This window comes from Pogona vitticeps, chromosome 4 (genome assembly GCF_051106095.1).
Source record: "Pogona vitticeps strain Pit_001003342236 chromosome 4, PviZW2.1, whole genome shotgun sequence".
NCBI classification, from domain to species: Eukaryota; Metazoa; Chordata; class Lepidosauria; order Squamata; family Agamidae; genus Pogona; species Pogona vitticeps.
In genome coordinates this window covers 40,533,557-40,557,192 of record NC_135786.1, presented here as the reverse complement: position 1 = coordinate 40,557,192, position 23,636 = coordinate 40,533,557, and the positions used below count along the sequence as shown (strand labels likewise).

The window sequence follows — 23,636 nt, the reverse complement described above, 5'->3', positions numbered from 1 at the left end:
TCAACATACATAGAGCTTTGCGCTGAAATTGAAATTTAACAAATTCATAGCAATGAACGAGCTGTGAATGAATTAGTCCCAAATTGCCTCTAATATACCAAGGATGGATTTTGAAGCTTGGACCTCACCTCGCCTCAGCTGCTGCTGGTCCCTGCTCTTTATTCATTCTTCAGTCCAGCCAGCATGACAGCTGGCATTAGCCTTTGTAAACAGGCAACAGAAAGTCAATAGATAAAGCTCTTAATAGAAACAAAAGTGCTTGTTTACCTTGGAATATTAAACACCCAGATTTCCCCTCTGGTTACAGTGCTAAATTCAATCAACTTTTTAGGTCTTAATATAGTTCAACAGGGGAAAGAGAGGAGAGGGAGTGTATAGAATTACTTGAGGCAATCTGGATAAGGAACATCTCACAATGAAATAAACATGGATTAAAATGAGAGCAACTGGGTTCTGTCCTATTGAGGGTTTAAGGGCCCAGGGCCTAGCTTCTATCCAGGCTCAAAGAACTGTTTACAATTTCTTGAATAAAGATTTCTGATTGCATCTTACTGTCTGGAATAAAAGTTTAAGAAAGCTTGTTTCCAAGAAACAGTCTGACTGAAAAAGTGATATGGAACGCACTGTGTGCATTTGCACATGTGTACAGATACTGTAGCTTCGCCATTGTGATCCATGGTCTAATAAATTCTACAATGGACCACTGCAAAGCATTGTTATGTGGGGATGCCCTAGAACAGAATCTAGAACCTGCAAGCAGTGCAGAATGTAGTAGCTATATGACAGTATACACAATGTCATTATTAGAGTAACAGGCAGAGCCAAGGAAACCTGCATTCAAATTTTCCCTCAGCCACAGAGCTTACTCTTTGGAACAATGACTATTTCTTGGCTTTATCGCTCTCAAACATTGTGGCAAATATCTGTGTGAATGAAGATGGGGAGCAATTGCACTGACTTGAAATCTTTGGAGAAAAGAGGTTAGAAATGAAATGGGAGGTAGCTCTCGGGGGGGGGGGCATGAGAGAAGACCGGACTCACTCCCAGCCCAGGCAAACATGGCAGGTTAAGATGCACGGGCAGAAAAAAGCTACAGGGAGATGTGCCTGGCTGAGGAGAAAGTATCCATAGGAGAATAGGCTTTCTTAGGCATAAAGGGTCTACTTGAGGAAAAGCTCTTCCTCCTGGGGAGATCCTGCAGCTGAGTTCTCCTACCAGCTGGCCAGATGCCTTCAGCTATGCTCAGACAGGGGCTCAAGCAGTCCAGCTATTTGGTTCCCCATTGCCTTGTACCCTGCTCTCTGCTGCTAACGTCTTGCTATATGTGACCTTTTGGACTGGCAGACTACATTTTTGGGCTTTCTCTGTTTGCTTACATGACTTTTGGATTGTTTAGACAGGACTGTTTTGGATTTTGGTTCTGGATCTCTTGCACCTAGTTTTCCTAATACTGTACTTTGGCAAGCTACCCTTTGCTGGCTCTGAAACAACAACCCCCTGGGAACAGGACACTCCTCTCCTTCCCTGGCCACTGCTACACCTCCAACATACTTCGTTTCACCTCCCTGTGATATGAGGATTTCAGCATGATAGTCTTCACTAGTGTCCATGGTGCACAGTCCCAAAGTGTCCCCAGAAGGAAAGGAATGGTAAACCACTTTTGAGGACTCTGTACATATAAAACTCTGGAAAGGCTTACTATAAGTTGGAATCAACCTGATGGCACATCAGTATTATTAATTAGGGTTTAAAATTGGCAATAGATACCCAGTAAAGATCTACTAGAATACTAATCAAAAGTCAATGAACAATTCAATTCATTGTGCTATGGTGGAAGGAAGAAAAGAACATTTGTATTAGAAAGGGGATTACATGTAATATAGTAAACCTTATAGCATCAGATAACTAGCATTATGAACTAAACACACATAATCTATGTTGCATCTACTTGATATGTTTCTCATCACTGCACAAATCCAGCTATATCTTCTGAACACACCTCTAATGTTACATGTGAATGACACAATTTGCATTTATTTTTTAAATAAAATGTTCTTGGAGCTGAGATGAAACCTTCCATTTGTTCTCAGTGCTTTAAAAATAGCTTCCAGTTCTATTTCACTCCTATTATTGTCCTTCATTTTTTTTAAAAAAAAGGAGGGGATGAAATCAAACAATTATATTCATTGCAACAAGAAGTCAGAAGTACAGAGGACAGATGCCCAGGTGGTCTCTTCTTTCGTGCCTTCTTTGTAATTCATATACAGTAGCTCAGTAACAGCAGCTATTTGTTCCACAAGATACTTGATAACAATGCTACCTAGATTTTAGCAAAAACACTCCCCAAAATTCGTGCAAAATTCCTGTAGTCATTTCTACTATATCATCACAATGGCAAGCAGAGTTAAGTTGAAAATACACCAACCTTGAAACATTAGGTTTGAAAATGAAAGTTAGAAATTGCTATTCATGTTTAAAATTGAATATGTTTAGATTGTTAAATTAATGTTTTGAGCATGTCAGCTGCGTTGGTTCCTCTCGAGGGCAAAGGCATGATAAGAAATATTTTAAATAAATTAAATAAGTTAAATACAGTATTGTTCTTAGCTTGCCCAGAGGGCATTCCCTCTCCCCAAAGAAGGAGCTTATACCTTTCTTTGAAAACTAGGTTTATTCTAGGTATTCAAACCTTAGTCCTATAAATGAATTTGGACTTTATCACTCAGAACTAGAGATATGGATGAGTCTTGCTCCGTGAACCATGAATTGCCCCCCAATGACCCAACAAATAACTAATCAATTCATTATTTGTCGGGTCTTTTTTTTCCCCTCCTCTTGCTATGCCCTGGGGCTTAGCAAGAAGGGGGAACGCAGGGATCAAAGCGATCCTGCAGCACTTTGATCCCCTTTCCCCTCCTCTTGCTAAGCCCTGCAGGGTATAATGCAGGTATAGGAAGAGGAAGAAAGGGGAACCAAGCCATGCGGGGGCATAAGCAGATAGGGAACGAAGGGACGAATATAGAAGGGTTATATTTGTTGCTTCGTATTCATTGAGGTCTCTGGACCCCAAGAATACTAAGCAATGAATATATGACGAATCAGGGATGTTTAACAAATATCGTAATTCATTTTTATATTCATCCCCATGTCTACTCAGAACCTTAAGTCAAAACAGCTGAAAGTTTATGGTATCATAGATACTTGAGGTTTCTATGAATTACAGTTGAACACTGTCATAATGTTATCTGATACAAGACCACAAGCCACAAAGAGAAGCTAGGATGATTTGCTCCCATAAGTCTCTCTCTCTAGATAGGTGATCTGCCTGCCTCATAGTTTTGCCTTGGGAAGGAGAAGAGAAAACTAAAGAGAGGTCAGTGAACCTGGGAGTAAGATTTATTTACCTCAGTTGAGTTTACTTCTCATTAAGCAAAAAAGAAAAAGAAGGTAGGGCAGGGTATAGATTTAGTGAGCTGCATCCTTTCGCACCAAAAATCTGAAGTGGAAGAGGATGGCAACTGAGATTTCCATTGAGTTAAATGAGGCCTAAGGAAATGGGTATAAGATTACACTACTGCATTCATTTCTGGCAAGCCTGTGTTTTCAAATGACTCAGCAAAGAAATATTGAAGACTATCAGGGTCTACCAGAATACTGTAATTACATATTGTGACTACAAGGGCTAGGACCCCATCATTCATCCCTCTTTTGTCATCACTAATTTGAGACGAGGAGGAGAGAGTTTAATGGGTTCCTTCAAACTGGAATGTTTATCTGAAACAGACACAACCTGTGCATTCCAGAGGATTAGCCATGTTAGTATGTTGTCTATTGCAGTTAAACTGGCAAAGAGTCTTGTGGGAACCTTAACAATATCGATTTGGCATACTTTTTTGGGCTGTAGCTCATATATATCTCCACCCACCTGAAGTGAAGATTGTTGTTGTACGAAGTCTGCACTGGTGAAACTGGTATCAGCTAGGAGAGGGGCTGTAACTCTGTGAAATAACATGCAATCTGCATGGAGAAATTTCAAGTTTTAATCCCATGTATTTCCTGCTTGGAAATCTGGAGACTCAGTGCTAGACAGAATTGACGGTACTAGGCTAGAAGAACCAATGATCTGACTCCGTATAAAGCACCTTCCCTTCATATGCTATCCAAGTTTCTAAATGAGGTCACATTAAATATGGGGAAATCAGTTTAGTCTTGCATTCACATGTTTTAAGCCTGAAGTTCTTCCTGCTTCAAATACATGGTTTGTCCACTCAATACCATTTAGAAAGAAAGAACCCAAACTGAAATTCTCCCCATCTGCACTGGCCAAATAATACAGGCACAGCTATTCTGAACACGGGGGAAGAATGCATTGTATTTGCTTGCCTTAGAGGTGCTGAAGATGAGTAGCCTAGAGAAAAAAAGGGAGCACCCTTATTCAACTCTTAACATGGTCAAATATACAGTGGCTCAAACTCAGACTTTTAAGAACTAAGCACTCAAAACTCTGGACCTGGATGGCTGAATGTGTTGGTTTTGGTACTCTCCATCTTGAATGTGCAGCAATTTTTAAAATTTGGCAAATTCTTAGCAAAGACAAACTGAAATAAAATTCTCTCCTATCCCTAGACAGGTTTGCCCAATATTCCATTTAACTTAGAAAAGGTGAAGATCAGAATAAAAGCTATTCCCAATTCTTTAGTGTGTCCGTGTGTGGGATTACTAGTGAACTAGTGCTTTCAGTTGATTTAAGCATATGTGAAATGTCTTTTCCACACATATACATCAGGAACCAGAGATTTAAAAACATTTTGATGGTGTGCTATCTTAGGTATGAGTAATGAGAATTAAGCTCCACTGAGATCACTGCCAGATAAGTGTGTGCTGAGTTGCAGTCTCAATAGCGTACATCAAATCTCTCCAATGCTCTAACCATATGCCGTCAAGACAATTCTGTCTCATGGCAACCCTTTTCATGGGTTTTCCAGGTAGACAATACTCAGAAGTGGTTTCCCCTTCCCTTCTTCTGGGGATGCCTTGGGACTGTGCAGCTTGCCCAGGGCCACATAGCTTGGCTCTGCTCATAGGAGGTATTGTGGGGAATTGAACTCCCAGTCTTTGGCTCTGCAGCTAGATACCTAAACCACTAAGCTATCCAGCCAGCTACTCAATGCTATACAAGGGTGATATAAAGCCTGAAGCATACTCTTATCAGTTTTATTCTTTAGTACATATTGCTCAGAATGGGTTAGGATCTTGGGTATTATTTTAGATTAAAATAAAAGATCCGCTGCACGTCTTAAGTATGAGGCTTTAACTGCCCTGCACTGTGGGATTGTGAAATTGCTCTCAGGCATATTCCTGATCTCATTCTGTGCATTCTTATATCATCAGCACAGACTTCTTGACTTGTATCCTGCAGTGTCCTCAATAATTCTTTTGAATTGGGAGTTCATTGCATTGGAAACTTGCTATGTATCATTCTGGTGTATCTGAAAGCCCCAAGCAAAGAAACTTTTCTTCTCACTCCATCTTCCTAGGTTTTCATATTGTGAACTACCAATTCCCAGAGCCCCACCTTTGTGCACATCAAAGATCTACTTAAAATTCAAGTCCTCCCTTTTCTTATACCTGATTTTTATTCTATTTGTTGTGGAAGTTTTTAAATACAGAAACTGCCAATTACAGCCATATAATCTCACAGTGGAACAGCTGTAGAAACTGAAGATGTGCGCGTCAGCAGCTGAATGCAAAAAAACAGAGCTACTCATTAACCATGCTGTACCTTCATAAGTGGCCTGCATGAGTTTCAGAGCAATCCTAAATGGGTTAGTGGGAGATCAACCTAGCAGATCAGTGGTTCCCAACCTTGGGTACGTGTACCCCCAGGTGTACAAACCAGGAAGTTTAGGGACACATGAAAAAAAAGAAAAGAAAAATGGCAGAAAAAGCACATACGTTAACAGTGTAAGCCACTTATTTACATCCTGAGCAGTGAGGAAACCCCTCAGCTTCTTCCTTTTCTCCCAGCCCACTGCATGAGAGCCTAGCCAATCAGCTTTCACTCAAATGTGGCATCCGTTCTTGTTCCACTACTAACCTGGGGGTTTGTGTTGCCTGCTCCTTTCCTATTTAAGGCAGTTTGTCCAGAACATAATTCCATACAAATCTTAACCCTGTCAGTAGTGGCCTGAAGATGAGAGGGCAGAGAATCCCCCCACAGCCACAGCCCCTAATGTGAAGGGTATAATTTATGGAAATGGGAGGCCAAGGGGTACACAGGTGAGAACAGGTTGGTAACCCCAGTAGTAGATGATCTGCCACATCCACAGCCCTGATGACTCACTCGTGTTGGCCAGGCAGGCAGGACTTTTGTTGTTGGTGGTTTTGTTCTTCTTTTTCCTCCTCTTTTTTCTTTCTTTTTTTTTCAAAACCCTCCCCATTAATTTCAAAGGGAAGGAAATTAAATGGAGATAAGCTACAGGTCCAACATCTAGCAGCTGAGGGAAGCAAGGGTGGGTTGGGACTGAGCAGATCAAAAGTAGGCCCAATCTGTTTCTGAATAATCCATGAAAGATCCTGTATCATCATCTACCACTAACAGAAAAACTCTGGTAGGTTGTATTTTACCTGCAGAAATTTCATATTGTCAGAGGCTTCTGAGTAGATGTATCTCCCCCAATTTCTTTCTATCCCCTTCACACATTGGATAACTGCCTGAGGGGGCTGGCATTGCTCTCCCTCACAGTACATGATCAGGGTTTAAAATCATGCCATAACACATAAAAATATTATGCCCCCTTATTTGGAGCTTCCTAGCTCCTAATCCTATGTTTTTTTTTATCTGTTTACTCATTTTAAAAGCGCGCATACCTTCTGTCCAAAGTTTATATCCTACACAGGGAGGTTAACAATTAATATCAAATATCAAATAAATGAGCAGTTATGAAGAGAAACATGTAATTGTATAGTAAACTACTAATAATAGTTCATTTTAATTCAGGGGAGAGAGGGAGACTTTGATGAATCAAAGAAACCAGAGTTATCATTCTGCAACTCACTTACAGATATGCAGGCAAATTCAGTCGTAAGTCCCAATTTATATACAGTAAATCCCATTGATTCAGTAGCTTTACTCTCTGCAGATAATAACTGGATTTAGCCCAGGGGACTGAAAATATCCTTCAAATTGAAATTAAGGACTCTTAACAATGAACAGCTAGATTTTAAACCATAAAACCTGGCAGATTTGAATGTCTCGCCAAACTAGAAATAGCAACTTGGATAATATCATGGAGGGAAATAGAAAGCATGGTAGAGAAAATGTGAAACTCATAACCAAATATCCACTATTATGAGACTGTTTAGCCCAGATCTCAAAAGTAGAAAATGGTGAGCACACAGCTCCCAAAGGGTCAGCATCTCTGCTTCTAAGGGCCTCATTACCAGTAGCATATGCACAGTGACACAATATGCATGATTATGCGATGCTAGGCTCTAAACAGTGTTCCATTCTATCAGGTTTGGGGGTAATAAGTGGTTAAGGAAAGAGCAATATTCATTAGGTTTAATGTCTAAAATATTGTTTGGATGTTTGTCCAGCACAACCCACTGTTTTTGCATCATTTTTTATTAGGAAGTCCCCATTCTGTTCCATTCCGTTCCACCTTTTACCTTGTCCCTGATCACTTCAAAATAAAATGCTGAGTGTGATGATCATCTAAAATAGAACAGAAATCAATGAATTCTGAAGAAGTTTGCTTAGTTAATGCAGAAGACTCTGATGTCTACAGTTTTATGATTCATCTGTAAAACAGCTCTTCCTGCATCTGAGGTAAAATACCTCCTTTGTAGCTGTTAGTAATCAAGTCATATAGCTAGCAAGACGTGTTCACCATTAAGGGAATTTAAAGCAGCAACATGCATAGATCTTATTGATGCATGAGACTTTCATCAAATAATCTCCTACTCAACCCTCAGTAAAACAAAGCGTTAGACATTTATTCTACATAGTAATTCAGAATACTGATGTACAATGTGTTAAAGGTTTGCTTTCCCATAGAATATTTACATAATAACAAATCAATTCAAGTTCTTTTTCAGAGAGAGAATAAAATAAGCACTACCAGGTGAGGACTTCCTGGGCTGATGACTACACATGTATGAATTAATGCAAAGTAAAAACTCCATGCATTTCTGGAATGCATTTTTTAAAATGAATCATTACCTTTCATCCATTTTTTTTCACTACTTTGCAAATGGGAATTAAAATCTATTTCATCTGTGAATAATTACATTCATATTAAAAATAGCAGCTGATATAATTCCTCAGTCTTTTTCATGCGTAGTTGAATGTGCATTTCAACGCAAGTGGTCATCAAACTAGCTGCCTTGGCAGTATTGGCACACTCCTTCTTTCCATCACCACTCTAATGAAGACAATAAGGATCTCATCACAAGGCTTTCTGGTACAAGTGCAACTGTAACATTTTTGAACAACTCCTTGAATCTTACAGGGATTCTGGGACCAATGCTCCAAAAAAGCAACATTCCTTATCTCTGTGTGGCACTGAGACATCTGTTGACCATGTGATTCTCACCGGCTGGGAGATCATGTAGAGCTGTGGTTCCCAACCTTGAATAACCCAGGTGTTCTCTTGGACTGCAGCTTCTAGAAGACTTCACCACTAGCGATACTGCCTGGGGTTTCTGGGAGCTGCAGTCCACAAACATCTCAGACCTGGGCAAAGTGCGATCCTCCAGATGTTCCTGAACTGCAAATCCCAACATTCCTCCCTGTGTGGGCTAGGCCCAACTCTCCTCACACCATTGGCTGTGTGGGCTAGGCCCAAATCTCCTCACTATTGGCTGTGTGGGCTAGGCCCAAATCTCCTCACTATTGGCTGTGTGGGCTAGGAATTATGGGAGTTGCAGTTCAGCAACATCTGGAGGGCCGCATTTTGCCCACCCCGATTCAAAGTTGGGAACCAGTGATGGAGAGAACAAGAAAGAAGCTCAAAAAATGATGTCAAAGAAGCATGCAGAGTTGCAAAAAGATGTGGGTATGGAAAAATATATATAGAATTGTGACAATAATACAGAAAACTATTATGATGATGGATTGCACAAAGAGACACTAAAATTTAGAGTGGCACTAGCTTGACTCTAAACAAACATCCTCACAGGAGTTACAAGCATTTGACTGTCAAGGAGCTTACCAAACATCTCTTTCTATAAATTATCCAACCTTACAACTACAAATCATCTAATTCAAATATTCACTCAAGTTATTTTATTTATTTATCACCTACCTTTCTCCCAAAAGTGACACAAAGACTTAAATCTTGCTGTCTTGCTATGCAGGTGAAATTCTTTTGCTTCTTTCTATCAATTAACAAGTTCCTATTGGGATTCTTCAGCATGCACAAAGCCAGTATGCACCTGTGCTCCAAAGAATTTCAGCAGCAACTCTTTAATTGATGGCTAGAAATGAATGGATGTTACATCTTTTGCAACAAGATTTCAGCCAAAGTGTCTTTAAAAAGTTCTGTAAATACATATTTAAAATACATTAAATTTATAGAGCAGTTAGTATTAAGGGTCTGCCTAAACAAAAATGTATTTGGTTGCTGGCATAAATACAGCGGGGGGGGGGCAGCCTAGCCTCCCTTAGCAGGTAGTTCCGCAGTCTGGAAGCAAACCCCAGAAGGGTTCCTTTTGTATCATCATCAAGTATAATTGTGAAGGTTTGACACTGAAAGAAAGGCCTCCTCTAAAAGTTTTACAACCCAGGAATGCTCACATGGGAAGATAACAGTCTTTCAGAGAGCTTAGACACCAGCCATTTAGGGCTTTTGTAGGACTACCTGAACTTCGAAATGTACCTGGAAACAGGTTGGTTCCCTGGGAAGCCATTAGAGCAGGCAATTTCAGTTCTCACACCACCTCCCTTTCTGCAGATCCAGGACATCACTATCTAATAGTGACAATCTCCCTGCCAATATGCAGTAATGAGATAGGAGGAAACAGCAACCTTACTCAATATCTTTTAGTGCCCCATCCTTAGTACTTGCTGATTAGTCCCTGAGGAGCTCCAATGCCTAGCTTCAATGAATATTAATAAGAGACCACATTAAAGTCTTCAAAAAACTCTGTACACATCATGCAGAGCCTCTGCAATCTCTGTGTCCTGTGTGAATTCCAGCTAATCCTATTTGGCAAGATGAAGCAGGCAGATAGCTTAGAAGTAATAGTTGCTTTTGAGTCAGGCTGCTGGTCCCTCAGATAGAATACGAATGAACGATATTGCAGTATATGCACTTTGGAATACAAAGACATGTTGATAATTCCAGTTTCAGATACTTTGGTGGCACCATCTGTATTTAAGTCACTGAGCCTGCATTTGGTTTCAGCTTTCCTCCCCCCTCCTCTATTTAATGTTTATATCACTGCACTATAATGGCACTGTGCTGCGTTCAACCTGAGTTACACTTCTGCACATTCATATCTGGAAGAATTACTCATTCCCTGGATTTGTGTAGTGATAAAATCTAATGATCTACACATTCAGTTGTTGTTTTCCTCTCTTCATTATTCACAAAATGGAGACAGGCGCTTCCGAAGCGAAACAGAATATTAATACTGTCTCTGCTGTAGACTGTTCACTCTCGGCTACGCTACACAGAACCAACAGAAGAGTAGAGACACTAAATGCAGATATAAGAGAAAAGAGTTACTAGGGTGACAGAGTGAATTTAACAGCAAACTGCACAGTGATTTAGCAAAACACAAGTAATTAGTCAGGAGTAATTGTTCCCTTTCTGCAACCTGAAAAAGTGAGGATGTTGATTCCAACATAGCAAGGCAAAGACTCTTCTTGGCTGGTAGTGTTGTACGTTCTCATCGAAGATGCAGATTCTACTTCATTGTGACATACGTATAGCTAAGCACACACCACAATTGGTGGTTTCTGAACAGTTGGGGGAAGGATGTCCATAGTAGTACTAGAAGCATAACAAAGAAAAACGGGGGGGGGGGGACTTAGTTCTCAAAGTGTCTACATTTTTTATTTAAATGTTGTCCTTAAATGTTGCACATCTTGACCACAGGAATTGGATCCTATCTTTGATCCTAAATGGGTTCAAAGGGATTTTCAAGTATATATACATTTTTTATTTAAAAAATGTTCAGCACATTTTTTGAAAGTTCCATAATTCCTTTGTCGGGGCAGACCAATTGTGACTCCTTTTTTCAGTTATTGGCAGAGAGCACAAACTCTTGACTTAGCTGCCCTGACAAAAGAATTATGGAATTTTTCAAAATGCATTGGCCATTTTTTTAGAAATAAATAAATCCAGATGCTTTGAGTGGCAGTCCCTGAGCCGGGCAGTCTTTGTCCCAAGTAAATGTCCACAGAACAGAGTCACAGGAATTGCAAAAGGCAGAAGTAAAGATTACAATATTCAGCTATTGAAGTTCCAAGCAGCCCAGAGCAGTGACTTCTGAGAAGGGCCGACCAATCAAATTCACCCTTGCCATACGTCTAGAGGGGACCTATGCAACAGCCCCAAAATGTTCCCAGGAGATGCTACTGGACTGATCTTATGAGATTAGAATAATATGAAGAGATACATATGAAGTCTAAAACCCGTTTATAGCTTTACAGAACAATCTTGTGCGTTTCTGAACAAAAGCAAGGTCTGCTGAGTTCATTGAGACTCCCAGATATGCAGAGATTTGATAGAAGATATAAGGTAGAACTTTAAAGATACATGTAAGATACACTTCTAAGATTCTGTTTCTTTTTCCTGTTCTCAGTGTCACAACCTGTTGTGACTAAGAAAAGGACACAAAAAAGAATTTATACAGATGGAAGCATTCCTGGATTTCAATGGTTTCCATTCAGTTCTCTGAGAAGATTTAAAAAGTACAGTATGCTGTTAGCGACATTGAGGACTAGGGGTGAAGTCTGCCAGGAGATGTGGGAGTGGAGGAAAATCACTTGAAGAAATTTATTAACTTTCATCTCTGCAGTGTCTTTAGTTTTATACACTATAAATGAATGGTCATTGTCCTCCTTGGTATCAGACAAGTATCTGTCCTGTCATATAGGAGTTTTTTTGTTGTTGTTCATGGCATTTATACACTGGCATAACCAAGTTGTCGGGTTCGATTACAAGAAAAACCAGTTACATGAATTTTATCTGCTGTTTAGCTGTGTGTTTGCTGCATTTATCTTATGTTTTTGTTGAGTGCCGTTATGAAATGATTATTTTTATACTGGAAAATCCTGTTGAACCCATTTAGGATCAAAGATAGGATCCAATTCCTGTGGTCAAGATGTGCAACATTTAAGGACAACATTTACACAAGGGCCTAACCTTCCTTTTGCCTCCTCTGTTGATAATTTTCTGTAGGAGAATGCAGTGAATGTAGAATATAGAGATTCATATTATGTTCAGGCAGTAATGCAGTTCTCCCTCCATATTTTGTCATTCATACTGATATTTGCTAGCAATTTTTAAAAAATCATATGAATTCACAGCAAGGCAAGGAGAAAGGCAGGATAAAAATACTTTAAATAAACAATAAATAAATAAAAGCATGGAAGAAAGTGGCAATGGCAGGCTGTTTTAAGCAAGATGGCTACAAACCTCAGTCTGGCTGCGACTCCATGGTCAAATACCACAAGAATTGCTCAACTTCTAAAATAGGTGAATTCAAAGTATTTTTACAGACCTCATGACAGAAAGTCTGATTTGAATTGGTCCAGCACTTTTTACTCTCAAAGTGGCTTTCCCCCCACTGCCACTGAGGGGCTTCTACTTTTTCAAGCTGGAATGATTCAAACAGGTTTTTTTTCCTGTGTGATTAGTTGTGATACATACTTGTAAAGATGGGTGGCATGTCTGTAGGTGGTGTTCCAGTGATGTAGGCAGTTGTGGCATGGTGTTCAGGATCAAGGAGACATATCCCCATATTCTTTCCTCTTCCCAGATTGTCCTTTGATTTTTTAAAAAACTCTTATATATATGAGATTAGCTCTAGATCATCCCATCACCTTATCATTAGGTCATCATCATTATTATTTCCTGTATTTATGCCCCCGTCAGTTCCCTGCCAGATTGGCAAAGGTAGGACCAGAGGAAAAAAGGATCGGCAGAGGTGGAAGGAAAGAAGGAGAAATTGTGGGAAGGAATACAATTGCATTGCATCCAGTGTGAATTATGAACTTCTGAATCAATCCTCAGCCCCTGTGTGAACACTGACTGCAGTTTCAAATGTGATACAGCCTGGAATCAAATTGCAATAAAACTCCAGTGTATTCATACCCTATGCGTGATTAATTATTTCTGCTCTAGCAGGTCAAGACACAGATGAAATAAATGCCCTGTAATTAGAACTGAAGGATGAAGTAAGGTGACTGAGGTAGTTTTTCCTCATTTGCAAAATTAGACTTCAAAGAAATCCTGTGCTTAAGTCCTAAAGATCAATCACAGGATAAAGCAAGCTAATCTGCATAATCCTAGTGAGAGAAGTTTAGGCTTTGACATCCAGATGCTCACCTAAGTAAAGAGTTTCCTCCTTCCAGTCCCAGGCTAACTCTAATGTCTGTTTTTGGCCTGTGTCTACCTCACATCTCATACTGCATTGCAAAAATCTTATTTTTCATTTGAATGAATGTTTATATAAAAACAGCTGTTTCTTACAAAAGAAGCCAGAATGGCAAGATTGTAGTAAGCACACTGTAGAACAGTTAAAAGGAATGCTACTACATCAGGAAGTAGATAATTAACATGCTACAGATAAGTTGTAAATCTGCTTAACATATCTGGATATTAATTTATCATTCATTAGATTAACCGAAGCCCAAATTGTTTACAAAAGTTAAAATCTGGGCAAGGCCAATATGGTTGGACTGAGAGTTTTCTGAGTGATCTTGATAATAAGTGCATCATTTTCATACCATCATATTCCATGAGTGTGCAATCCATAAACCACAGTTTATGACTTAATATATTTAGGAATAAGATTTAGGACTAGCAAATTTATAAACTGATATATTATAAATTAACAGGGACTAATGCATTATATTAGTACACTATGAGTCCCTCATTGGGACAAAGGTTGCCTGTAAATGACATTAAGCAAACAAACAGGGAAATATTACATTAGGTTTAGGCCTTTTTGGGATATATCAGGAAGGGGAATAAACTTTTGTTATATACAGACAGGTATATTAAGTTAATAAATATAAGAAGATATATTAAGTTAATAGATTTTATGTATATCTGTGTGCACACGTGTGATTTTCATTGGAAGAATGTGTGTTCTGCTGTAGCAAAATCAGATACTGTTCTTCTTTGGATAGTGTCTGTAGACAGTATGAAATGTGGGTATGGTAGAAGAAATAGGCACTTCCTAGCCCAGATCCAGCTGGATCAACCCCAACTCTGCTCCCAACTATGGCACTGGAGAAGACTGATGCAGCTTCAAAAAGACCTCGGTGTTAAGAGTGAGAAGGAACAGGGGCACTATAGGACTAGGGGCGAAGAGAACTATGTAGGAGACGTGGACTGAGCAGGAAGGTTGTGAGTCTCAACTGACCTGCCACCTAAGACTTGGACCTCAGGGAGAATGGAACATTGAAAACAGAAACTCAAGTGAAGTCAATTGGTCTGCTGCACATAGTGTGGGAATAAAGCTTGGTGTTTACTACACCAGCTTCCTTGCTGCATAGTGATGACTGGTGCCACAAGCCCCTAAACATGGGGACCCACATAGTGGGGAATAATGGTTATGCTATAGTCACCCTGTGGTTTGCAAATTAGCTTGCTTTGTTTTGTGATGTGTGTTTAATTATCTATGTAGAGGTAAGCATGGGTTTTGCATGATTCCTCACTTATAAAGATCTGTCTGGATTATATCTCTGGAACAGTAATGGATTTCAGCTTCTAATGACAAGCTATCAGGAATGTATAGTCAGGCCCGTAAAAGGCTGTTGCTCGTTCCCCAACATGAATTCCAGTATGAGATGAAAAATGGCTTGGAAAGCCAGTCAGCAGAATTAGGTTAGCAACTGATTCGGAATTTAAGCCTTCTCATTTGTGCTTGCTGAACAGCATGTTTGGAATATACCCTGCACAGTTTCTCATGCTGATCATAGTAGAGATGCTAAGCTCCTCTGCAGCAATTTACTTTGCTCCTTGCAGTAGTAATACTACTATCAATTAATCCCAAGTTATCTGATCTACTCACTTGGGCACAGCCCAGCTGACAATGAAGAAACATGAAACACTATCTGATTAAGTTGACCACCACACTAGGGAGGCTTCACAAAAGGCTCTGCTTGATATACAAGCTGTATGTGCTTGTTATAGTTAATGTAGGTTTGACTGGGAAATGTTCTTTGAAGGCACAGCAGCTGATTGTCCAAGAAATGCAATGTGAAACTGTAGCCGAAAAGTTGGCTTTTAAACGCTGTCTATGTTCTCTCTTGCACCTCCCCCTTAAGTTTTAGGGTCAACATTTGTCATCACCATAACACTCATCCATTAATTCACCTCTAAGGTTTTTGGTGCCCTTTAAATTTTGATACCATGGGACAAAGCCCCAGTTGCCCTGTCGTCATAAATGGCATAGCTACCATATGTGTTCATGCGAAAGGCCGGACTGGAGGAATCCCAAGCCAGAATTAAGATTGCCAGAAGAAATATCAACAAACTCAGATATGCAGATGATACAGTACCACTCTGATGGTAGAAAGTGAGGAGGAATTAAAGAACTTCTTAATGAGGGTGAGAGAAGATAGTGCAAAAAAATGGTCTGATGCTCAACATCAAAAAAACGAAGATCATGGCCACTGGTCCCATCACCTCCTGGCAAATAGAAGGGGAAGATATGGAGGCAGTGACAGATGTTACTTTCTTGGGCTCCATGATCACTGCAGAGGGTGACAGCAGCCATGAAATTGAAAGGCACCTGCTTCTTGGGAGGAAAGCGATGACAAAACCTAGACAGCATCTTAAAAAGCAGAGACATCACCTTGCTGACATAAGTCCGCATAGTCAAATCTATGCTTTTTCCAGTAGTGATGTATGGACGTGACAGCTGGAAGAAAGCTGACTGCCAAAGAATGGATGCTTTTGAATTGTAGTGCTGGAGGAGGCTCTTGAGAGTCCCCTGGACTGCAAGGAGAACAAACCTATCCATTGTGAAGGAAATCAACCCTGCGTGCTCACTGGAAGGACAGATCCTGAAGCTGAGGCTCCAATAGTTTGGCCATCTCACTAGAAGAGAAGACTCCTTGGAAAAGACCCTGATGTTGGGAAAGAGTGAAGGCAAGAGGAGAAGGGAATGACAGAGGACAAGGTGGTTGGACGTGTCATCAAAGCTACCAACATGAATTTGACCAAATTCTGGGATGCAGTGGAAGACAGGAGGGCCTGGTGTGCTCTGGTCCATGGAGTCACGAAGAGTTGGACATAACTTAATGTCTAAACAACAACAACAAACCATGTGTGTGGGCATGTATGCATGTGCACATGCTGTCAAGTCAATTCTGACTTAGGGAGACCCTGTTCAGGGTTTTCTCGGTAGAATGTGCTTACAAGTGGTTTACCATTCTCTTCTTCTGGAGGCATCTCAAGACTGTGAAACTTGCTCAAGGCCACATAGGCTGGCTATGTTCACATGAGGTGCAGTGGGAAATTGAATGCCCAACCTCTTGGTCTGCAACAGATCCCTATCCCATTGAGCTATCCAGCCAGCTAGCTATTTTGTACACTTAAAACAGCAGTTCATTTGGAGTACTCAGAATGGAAACTGGGAAGGGAAGACCTATTAATGTTCTGCATTCCACTAGCAAAAACAAAATCATTTGGAAAACTATGTTATCTGGAAAGGCACAACAAGGAATTTAATCACAGCATATGCTGGTCAAAAAGCTCAGTTAGATAGGTATCTGGCTATGGAAGCAGAGGTTGTGACTTTGATTCCATCTACCATGTGTCCAAGGAGAAGAGCAAGCCTGGAAAAGCTGCATAGTCCTAGGATGACCCCAGAAGAAAAGAATGGTCCATTTTTGAATACTCGCTACCTAGAAAACTCTGGAAAGAGTCACCATGAATCAGAAGTGAGGAGGCAGCATTCAATGATTATTATTATGAATTAGAGCAGGAAGGGGGAATTATGGTCCAACAGCCCCATCCAGACATTGTTAGACTATAGTTCCTATCACTTCTGTTCATTAGCTATTCTGGATGGGGCTGAGAGGCACTGCAGAGAAGGGGCATAAGAACACACCTCCTACCCAAAATATACACAACAACTTTCTATAGTTAGCCTCCATTTTTCAATTTGCCATTTTTATACCTTTTTGCTGGAAGCAACGTCTCAGAAACAGTGTTAGAAAAAATTAGATTTAACTTCCTTGTCCATGGTGTTCTAAGGAGGAGTGATTAAGAACTTCATTAGGAGCAAGCATTAGTATCCTTGGGTGAGGTCTGACTAAGACTTACTGCATATTTATGAGGTCGATTAGGAAGGTGGCTGCTGAAACAAACTGGGTTGGTCAAATTAACAGCATCTGCTTAAATATCCTGCTGTTTCCTGGGCTGTTAGCAATCACTACAATATTACAGAAATGTTAGCAAACCATGGGCGACAGTTAAGCCATCAGAATGATAAATGGGGAGCTTTGCATTGGAGTAATGAGTACCTGCGCTCAAAGCATAGCAACGACAGTGCTGCTTGTGGGGGTAAGTACAGCATATAGGTTTCAAGGGGCAAAAAAGTAAGAAAACCCTTCAGATAATGAGCCTTCCAAGACTAATTACATGCTCGGTACCTGCCCTATACCCCCACTGTACTGTAATAATTTCTCACCAACCAACGTATTAAAACTTTTCCCCAGACAGCTGGGAAAGTCAAGGCAGTTTGCAGGCTCTGCACCTCTAGGAGGAAAATCAATTTCACAAATTCCACGACTCTTCATTTGAGGCAAATCTGTTCAAACTCTTCTAAAGAAGAAAGATGTGGTAGGAAAAGCCTTTTAAAAGAAATAGATTGAAATTATTCTCCAAGTCACGCTACAAAGCAACCTGATCAACTCCATTCCAGGACTGATTAGGTAAGAAAAATTTAGAGGTGAGGATACAGGGAAATCAGAGGGCCTTATTAAAGTGGGGAAAGCAATCTATTTCACGGTAATGGCTAAAGAGTAATGGTAGTGAAGGGATTCCAGGGCTGCAAATAATTTCTTGGGATATTAGCAAGGTGGGAGACATCAAAGCAACAGGAGAACATTTGAGCGGCCAAAGACCACAGTAGAGCTAATGAATAAACAGCACAAACTCTGAGCCAGCCATTTTGCCTTCTTCACCACCAGCTTGGCAAATAAGCCAATCCACATCTGACTCTAAACCTAGAGGGTCAAACCTACAGGGTCAAACTAGATAAGTTATATTTGTTGTTTTTAATATTTGTAGGTGCTGTAGGGGCCCTCCATATTTGCCAAGACTAGAGATGTAAAATTTCTGGAGATTTTGAAGCCATATAAAACTGTTTTTTCCCTGTTTTTCCCCACCCCCAGGCCTTCCCATCTCTAGCCAAGACTAGGGTTTGAGGGTGTAGGTGTGTATTAGTTAGTTAGTCAGTTAGCTAGCAAGTTAATTACAGTTACTCCCCCACTTTTGCAATAAAATATACCTCTCAAAGTGCTTACAAACTTTTAAAAGAATAAAAACCGATAAAATCACATTGAGTGGGGAAAAAATCATATACTGTAAACCATTACCCTTTCCTGCCTTGACACTATGCAAATGAAAATCAGTCCCCTCTTCTTCTTCTTCTTCTTCTGAAACTGCTACTGGCCCCAGAAATGAAACTTCCATTGACGCCAGTGGACACTTCCCTTTTTCTCTGGACTAACAGTAGGTGAGGATGGGGTAGCATTGCTGCTGGGGAGGAAAATCACTCCCAGCTTCTTCTCTCTTTTTTTTACCATCAGAACAAACCCAGCAACAGTGATGTGCAAGTTGTCACCTTGAAGAGGGATGGCTAAAGGTTAGGGCTACTTCTTCCATACTCTCCCCAGGAGAGAGAATGCACCAAATAAAGAAAGCAAAAGAAGATAGCAGTCAGCAATGAGTGTACATATATTGTTTAAATATGTGAATGGATATAGATATAGATGCATATATGATGTAATTCCTATAGTTTAATTCCTATAGTCCACCATGAAGGACTAAGAGTTTGTGTGGAAATACCTCTGGAACATATTTAGAAACACTATGTGGTGCAAAATACTGCAGCAGAGGTTCTGACCAGTGCTTTGTCATGCATGACTTCTCTGTGACTGAGCTAGACTAGCTGCTGACCCATTTCTTAGCTAATTATCAGTTTTAAAGCTCTAAAGGCTTGAACTTTAAACCAGTCAAGAGTCTGCGACTCCCCATCACAAGAAAGTGTTGGCCAATCAGTTGGTACAATTTCAGAAAGGATTATATAGACTCATGGAAGATAAGACTATCAGTGGCTATTACTCATGATTACTAGTTACTTCTCATATTAGATGCAACTGAATACCACATAGGGGAATATGAGTGGGAACACTTTATTGTCTAAGGTCCTTGGCTTCCCACAGACAACTGGTTGGCCATGGTGCAAGGTGGCCTCTTGTCTGACCATTCCCCTTTTTAGGACTGCAAGTTGCCGGTAACTGTTTCAGGGAGGTGGAACAATTTTATTGCCTACAGTACAATTTACTCCTCTCAAAAAGGGCTGCATGCTCCTGACTATTGATGTTTAAAATTTGTTTTATATATTTTATATATTGTTATATATGTTGGAAGCTGCCTAGAGTGGTCATTCGACTAGATAGGTGGGGTATATACGCAATAAATAAATAAATAAATGTGGGCCAATTTGTATAAGATCTGGAATGGAATAGTCTAAGGTGTCATCAGAAATAATCACATTCTATTCTGGGACAAAGCAAAATGCTCTCATATGATTGTGATTGCTGCAGCAAATCAGAATCTATGAGTGTGACTACTTGGTCAAATACCACAGGATTTGCTCCACTTATAAAAAAGATGAACCTGAAGAATTTTTTTACTGATGGCACAACTTAAAAGGCTGATTTGAATTGGTCCAGGTCTTTTTGCTCCCATAGCAGCTTTTAAACTGCTGCTGGGGTAAGGGGCTTCTACTTTTTCAAGCCATAACAATACAAGTTGGTATTTCTCCTTAGTTGTGGTTAGTTGTGATTGTTGTTGCTGTTTAGTCATTAAGTCATGTCCGACTCTTCATGACCCCATGGACCAGAGCATGCCAGGCCCTCCTGTCTCCTTCTGCCTCCCGGAGTTTGGTCAATTTCGTGTTGGTAGCTTTGATGGCACTGTCCAACCATCCCATCCTCCATTGTCCCCTTCTCCTCTTACTTTCACTCTTTCCCAACATCATGGTCTTTTCCAGGGAGATTTTTCTTTTCATGAGATGGCCAAAGTATTGACGCCTCAGCTTCAGGATCTGTCATTCCAGTAAGCACTCAGAGCTAATTTCCTTCAGAATGGATACTGATCACCATAATCACCCATCTCCTGAAAAGGACAGAAGCTGATCTCACAGCCATAAATACTCAACTCCCAAACAAACTGCACCAGAGCACAGAATGCTGTCCTCTGAAGATGCTGGCCACAGAAACTGGCAAAACGTTAGGAAGAACAACTTTCAGAACATGTCCTAAGAGCCCAAAAAACCCACAACAACGAAAACTCTATTAGCCTTTGCCCTGCTTCATTTTGAACTCCAAGGCCAAACTTACCTGTTGTTCCTTTTATCTCTTGACTCCCTACTTTAGCATTCCAATCCCTTAGAATGAGAAGAACATCTTTCTTCGGTGTCAGTTCTAGAAGGTGTTGTAAGTCTTCATAGAATTGGTCAATTTCAGCCTTATCAGCATGGGTGGTTGGTGCATAAACTTGGATTACTGTGATGTTGAAAGGTCTGCCTTGGATTCGTATTGCAATCATTCTATCATTTGCCCACAGTAGTAGATATGGTAATCGTCTGAATTGAATTTGCCCATTCCTGTCCATTTTAGTTCACTGATGCCCAGGATGTCAATGTTTATTCTTGCCATCACCTGTTTGACCACATCCAGCTTACCAAGGTTCATAGATCTTACATTCCAGGTTCCTATGCAGTATTTTTCTTTGCAGCATCAGACTTTGCTCTCACTTGCAGGCACATCCACAGCTGAGTGTCCTTTCGGCTTTGGCCCAACCACTTCATTAGCTCTGGAGCTACCTGTACTTGTCCTCCACTCTTCCTCAGTAGAATGTTGGACGCCTTCCAACCTGAGGGTCCCATCTTCCAGCATCATATCTTTTAGCCTTTTGTTTCTGGTCATGGGGCTTTCTTGGCAAAGATACTGGAGTGGCTTGCCAGTTCCTGCTCCAGGTGGATCACGTTTAGTCAGAACTCTGCACTATGACCTATCTGTCTTGGATGTCCCTGCACAGCATAGCCCATAGCTTCTCTGAATTACTCAAGTCCCTTTGCCACAACAAGGCAGCAATCCATGAATGGGGTTAGTTGTGATACATTCTTGTAAAGAGGTGCATGTTTGTAGGTGGTGTTTTGGTGAGGTAGGCTTCTAAACCAAATAATGGGACACATTCAAAAAGGATTCTCAGGCACAGATGATTGCAGCCAAATGTAGTCACACTAGCATAAATATATACATACATAACTATAGATTTGGATATGTATTACCCAATTCAGGATGCACAACAAATGTACTATAAACTATATGTGCCTATTGGTCCTACAGCCCAGTTTCTGCAAACTGGTGCCCAGATCCTGCAAAGTTGCCCAACCCCAATGTAGACTAACATTTAGAACCATTGTTTTCAATGAGTCTATTTTACAGCCAACTCTATTTGGATCCAAACCAATGTATTTTGAGAGAGAAGCTGGAGTAGCTGAATCAGAAAATGCACCATTAAACCTATGATGGGAAGAATGTCTTATCTGGATGACAAGCCCAAGAATACCTCAGCTAACATAGCCATTGACCATGTTGACTAAAAATGGGAGCTGCCTTTCCAGGAAAGTGAAATTTCCTCTCTCTTCTTCAAACAGATAGAAGAGAAGACCATTCTCTGTTAAGATTGGTTTTCCTCAACTGCAAACAGGAGGATTTGGGGATTTCAATAGTAATGAGGAGCTCAAAAATAGCCTGTAACTATACAGATTCTAGTAGCTTCAGCATTTTTAAAAATAAGCACATATATAGGTTTTATGGTTGCAATATTTAATGCGCATTGGAAGTTTTATTTAAAATGCAAGACAGTTGAAACCTGAATCTAATCCTGGTCTATAATCCTGCCTAGGTCTGTATTGTACCACATCAAAAAAGAAATGTTTCCAGGGTCTGAAAGAGATGCAGGTTTTGGTGCTGAATTTGACCAGTACTTCATGCATGCTTAATAATGTGCTGGGTGCTGGTGGAATTCAGTTTTAGGCATGGACATCCCATTTAAAAAATGATATGCAATTATAATTACTAGTTTGGGGTTATTATATCCTCATGCCATTTTTTCTTGAATATGGAATATAATGTGACAAAGTAGAACTGTTTGCTGTCTTTTAAAAAATCATGAAGAAAGGGAGAGTATAAGGCAAACTTCCAAAAACAAAGTACCATCTACTCTGCTTGCATGAAAGCTCTTGCTTCAGAGTTTACCATGGCCTATGGACAGAGTCATGTCACCGGTGCAGGTCAGACTACAGGTCTGAGCATGTATGCCTTGGGAACTCTGGGAAATGTAGTCCAAAAACACAAACAAACATCTCTACTTCAAATTATTCCCAGCAATGGTTTGTAATTTCTTTTCTGCACAAATGGCTACAGTGGGTACTCACAGTTGTGGCGTACTGAATATCCTTCCAGATGGAGGTCTCCCTAGAAAGATCTGAAGCTTCAAAAAGGTTCTCTAAGATCACTTCGCCAATCATATCATGCCGGGAAAACCTGTCAAAGTCAAAGACACTAAGGTGGAGTTTCCGGTCAGTCAGCTCTTCATAGGGTACAGGAAACTGAAAGGACTCATCAAAGGTGGGGTTAAGAGTTTTTCTATGTACGCGTGTTTGGAACTTGCGTTTCCTGTCTGGCAAGAGGTAGATCTTGACGTAAGGATCAGAACTGCCACAGAGGTCCTTGGCAGGCAGGTCAAAAGCCTTGAGGATCTGCACAATCAGCGTCTCATTCTCATAATCATATTTCAAAGTAAAATTGATTTTCCCACAGGTCTTTTCTGCCTCTTTCTTGGGATCCTCAGAGTCCACAGATTTCTGTTTGTAGAGCTCGGGTTTGATCCGCCCAATGCAAGTTGGCTGCTCTGCTGCAAGGGGTAGTTCGGAGCCATAGTCCACACTGGAAACATGCATCTGCCTGGGCAGGTGCCTCTTGAAAGAAATATGCCTGCAAAAGAGAAGAGGAGGAGTATGTGTCGTATGAACTGCGCTCCATCCTGTAAGCTGGGCCTTGTGTGGGGTTGGGGTAGACTGTGGGAACATTCTTTTAGAGTCATGTGTGGACCGAAAATGGTTTAATGATCAGGGCAGCCCAA

At 40.5% G+C, this 23,636-nt stretch overlaps 1 protein-coding gene across 1 annotated transcript in view; it reads right to left on the bottom strand.

The window, feature by feature from the left end:
• SYT6 (synaptotagmin 6) overlaps nucleotides 1-23,636 on the bottom strand; it is a 165,260-nt gene that overhangs the window by 49,941 nt on the left and 91,683 nt on the right. The window contains exon 3 of the mRNA XM_078393355.1: nucleotides 22,930-23,488. Within this exon, the coding sequence (XP_078249481.1) occupies nucleotides 22,930-23,488 (559 nt within the window). The remainder of the gene's footprint in view (nucleotides 1-22,929; nucleotides 23,489-23,636) is intronic.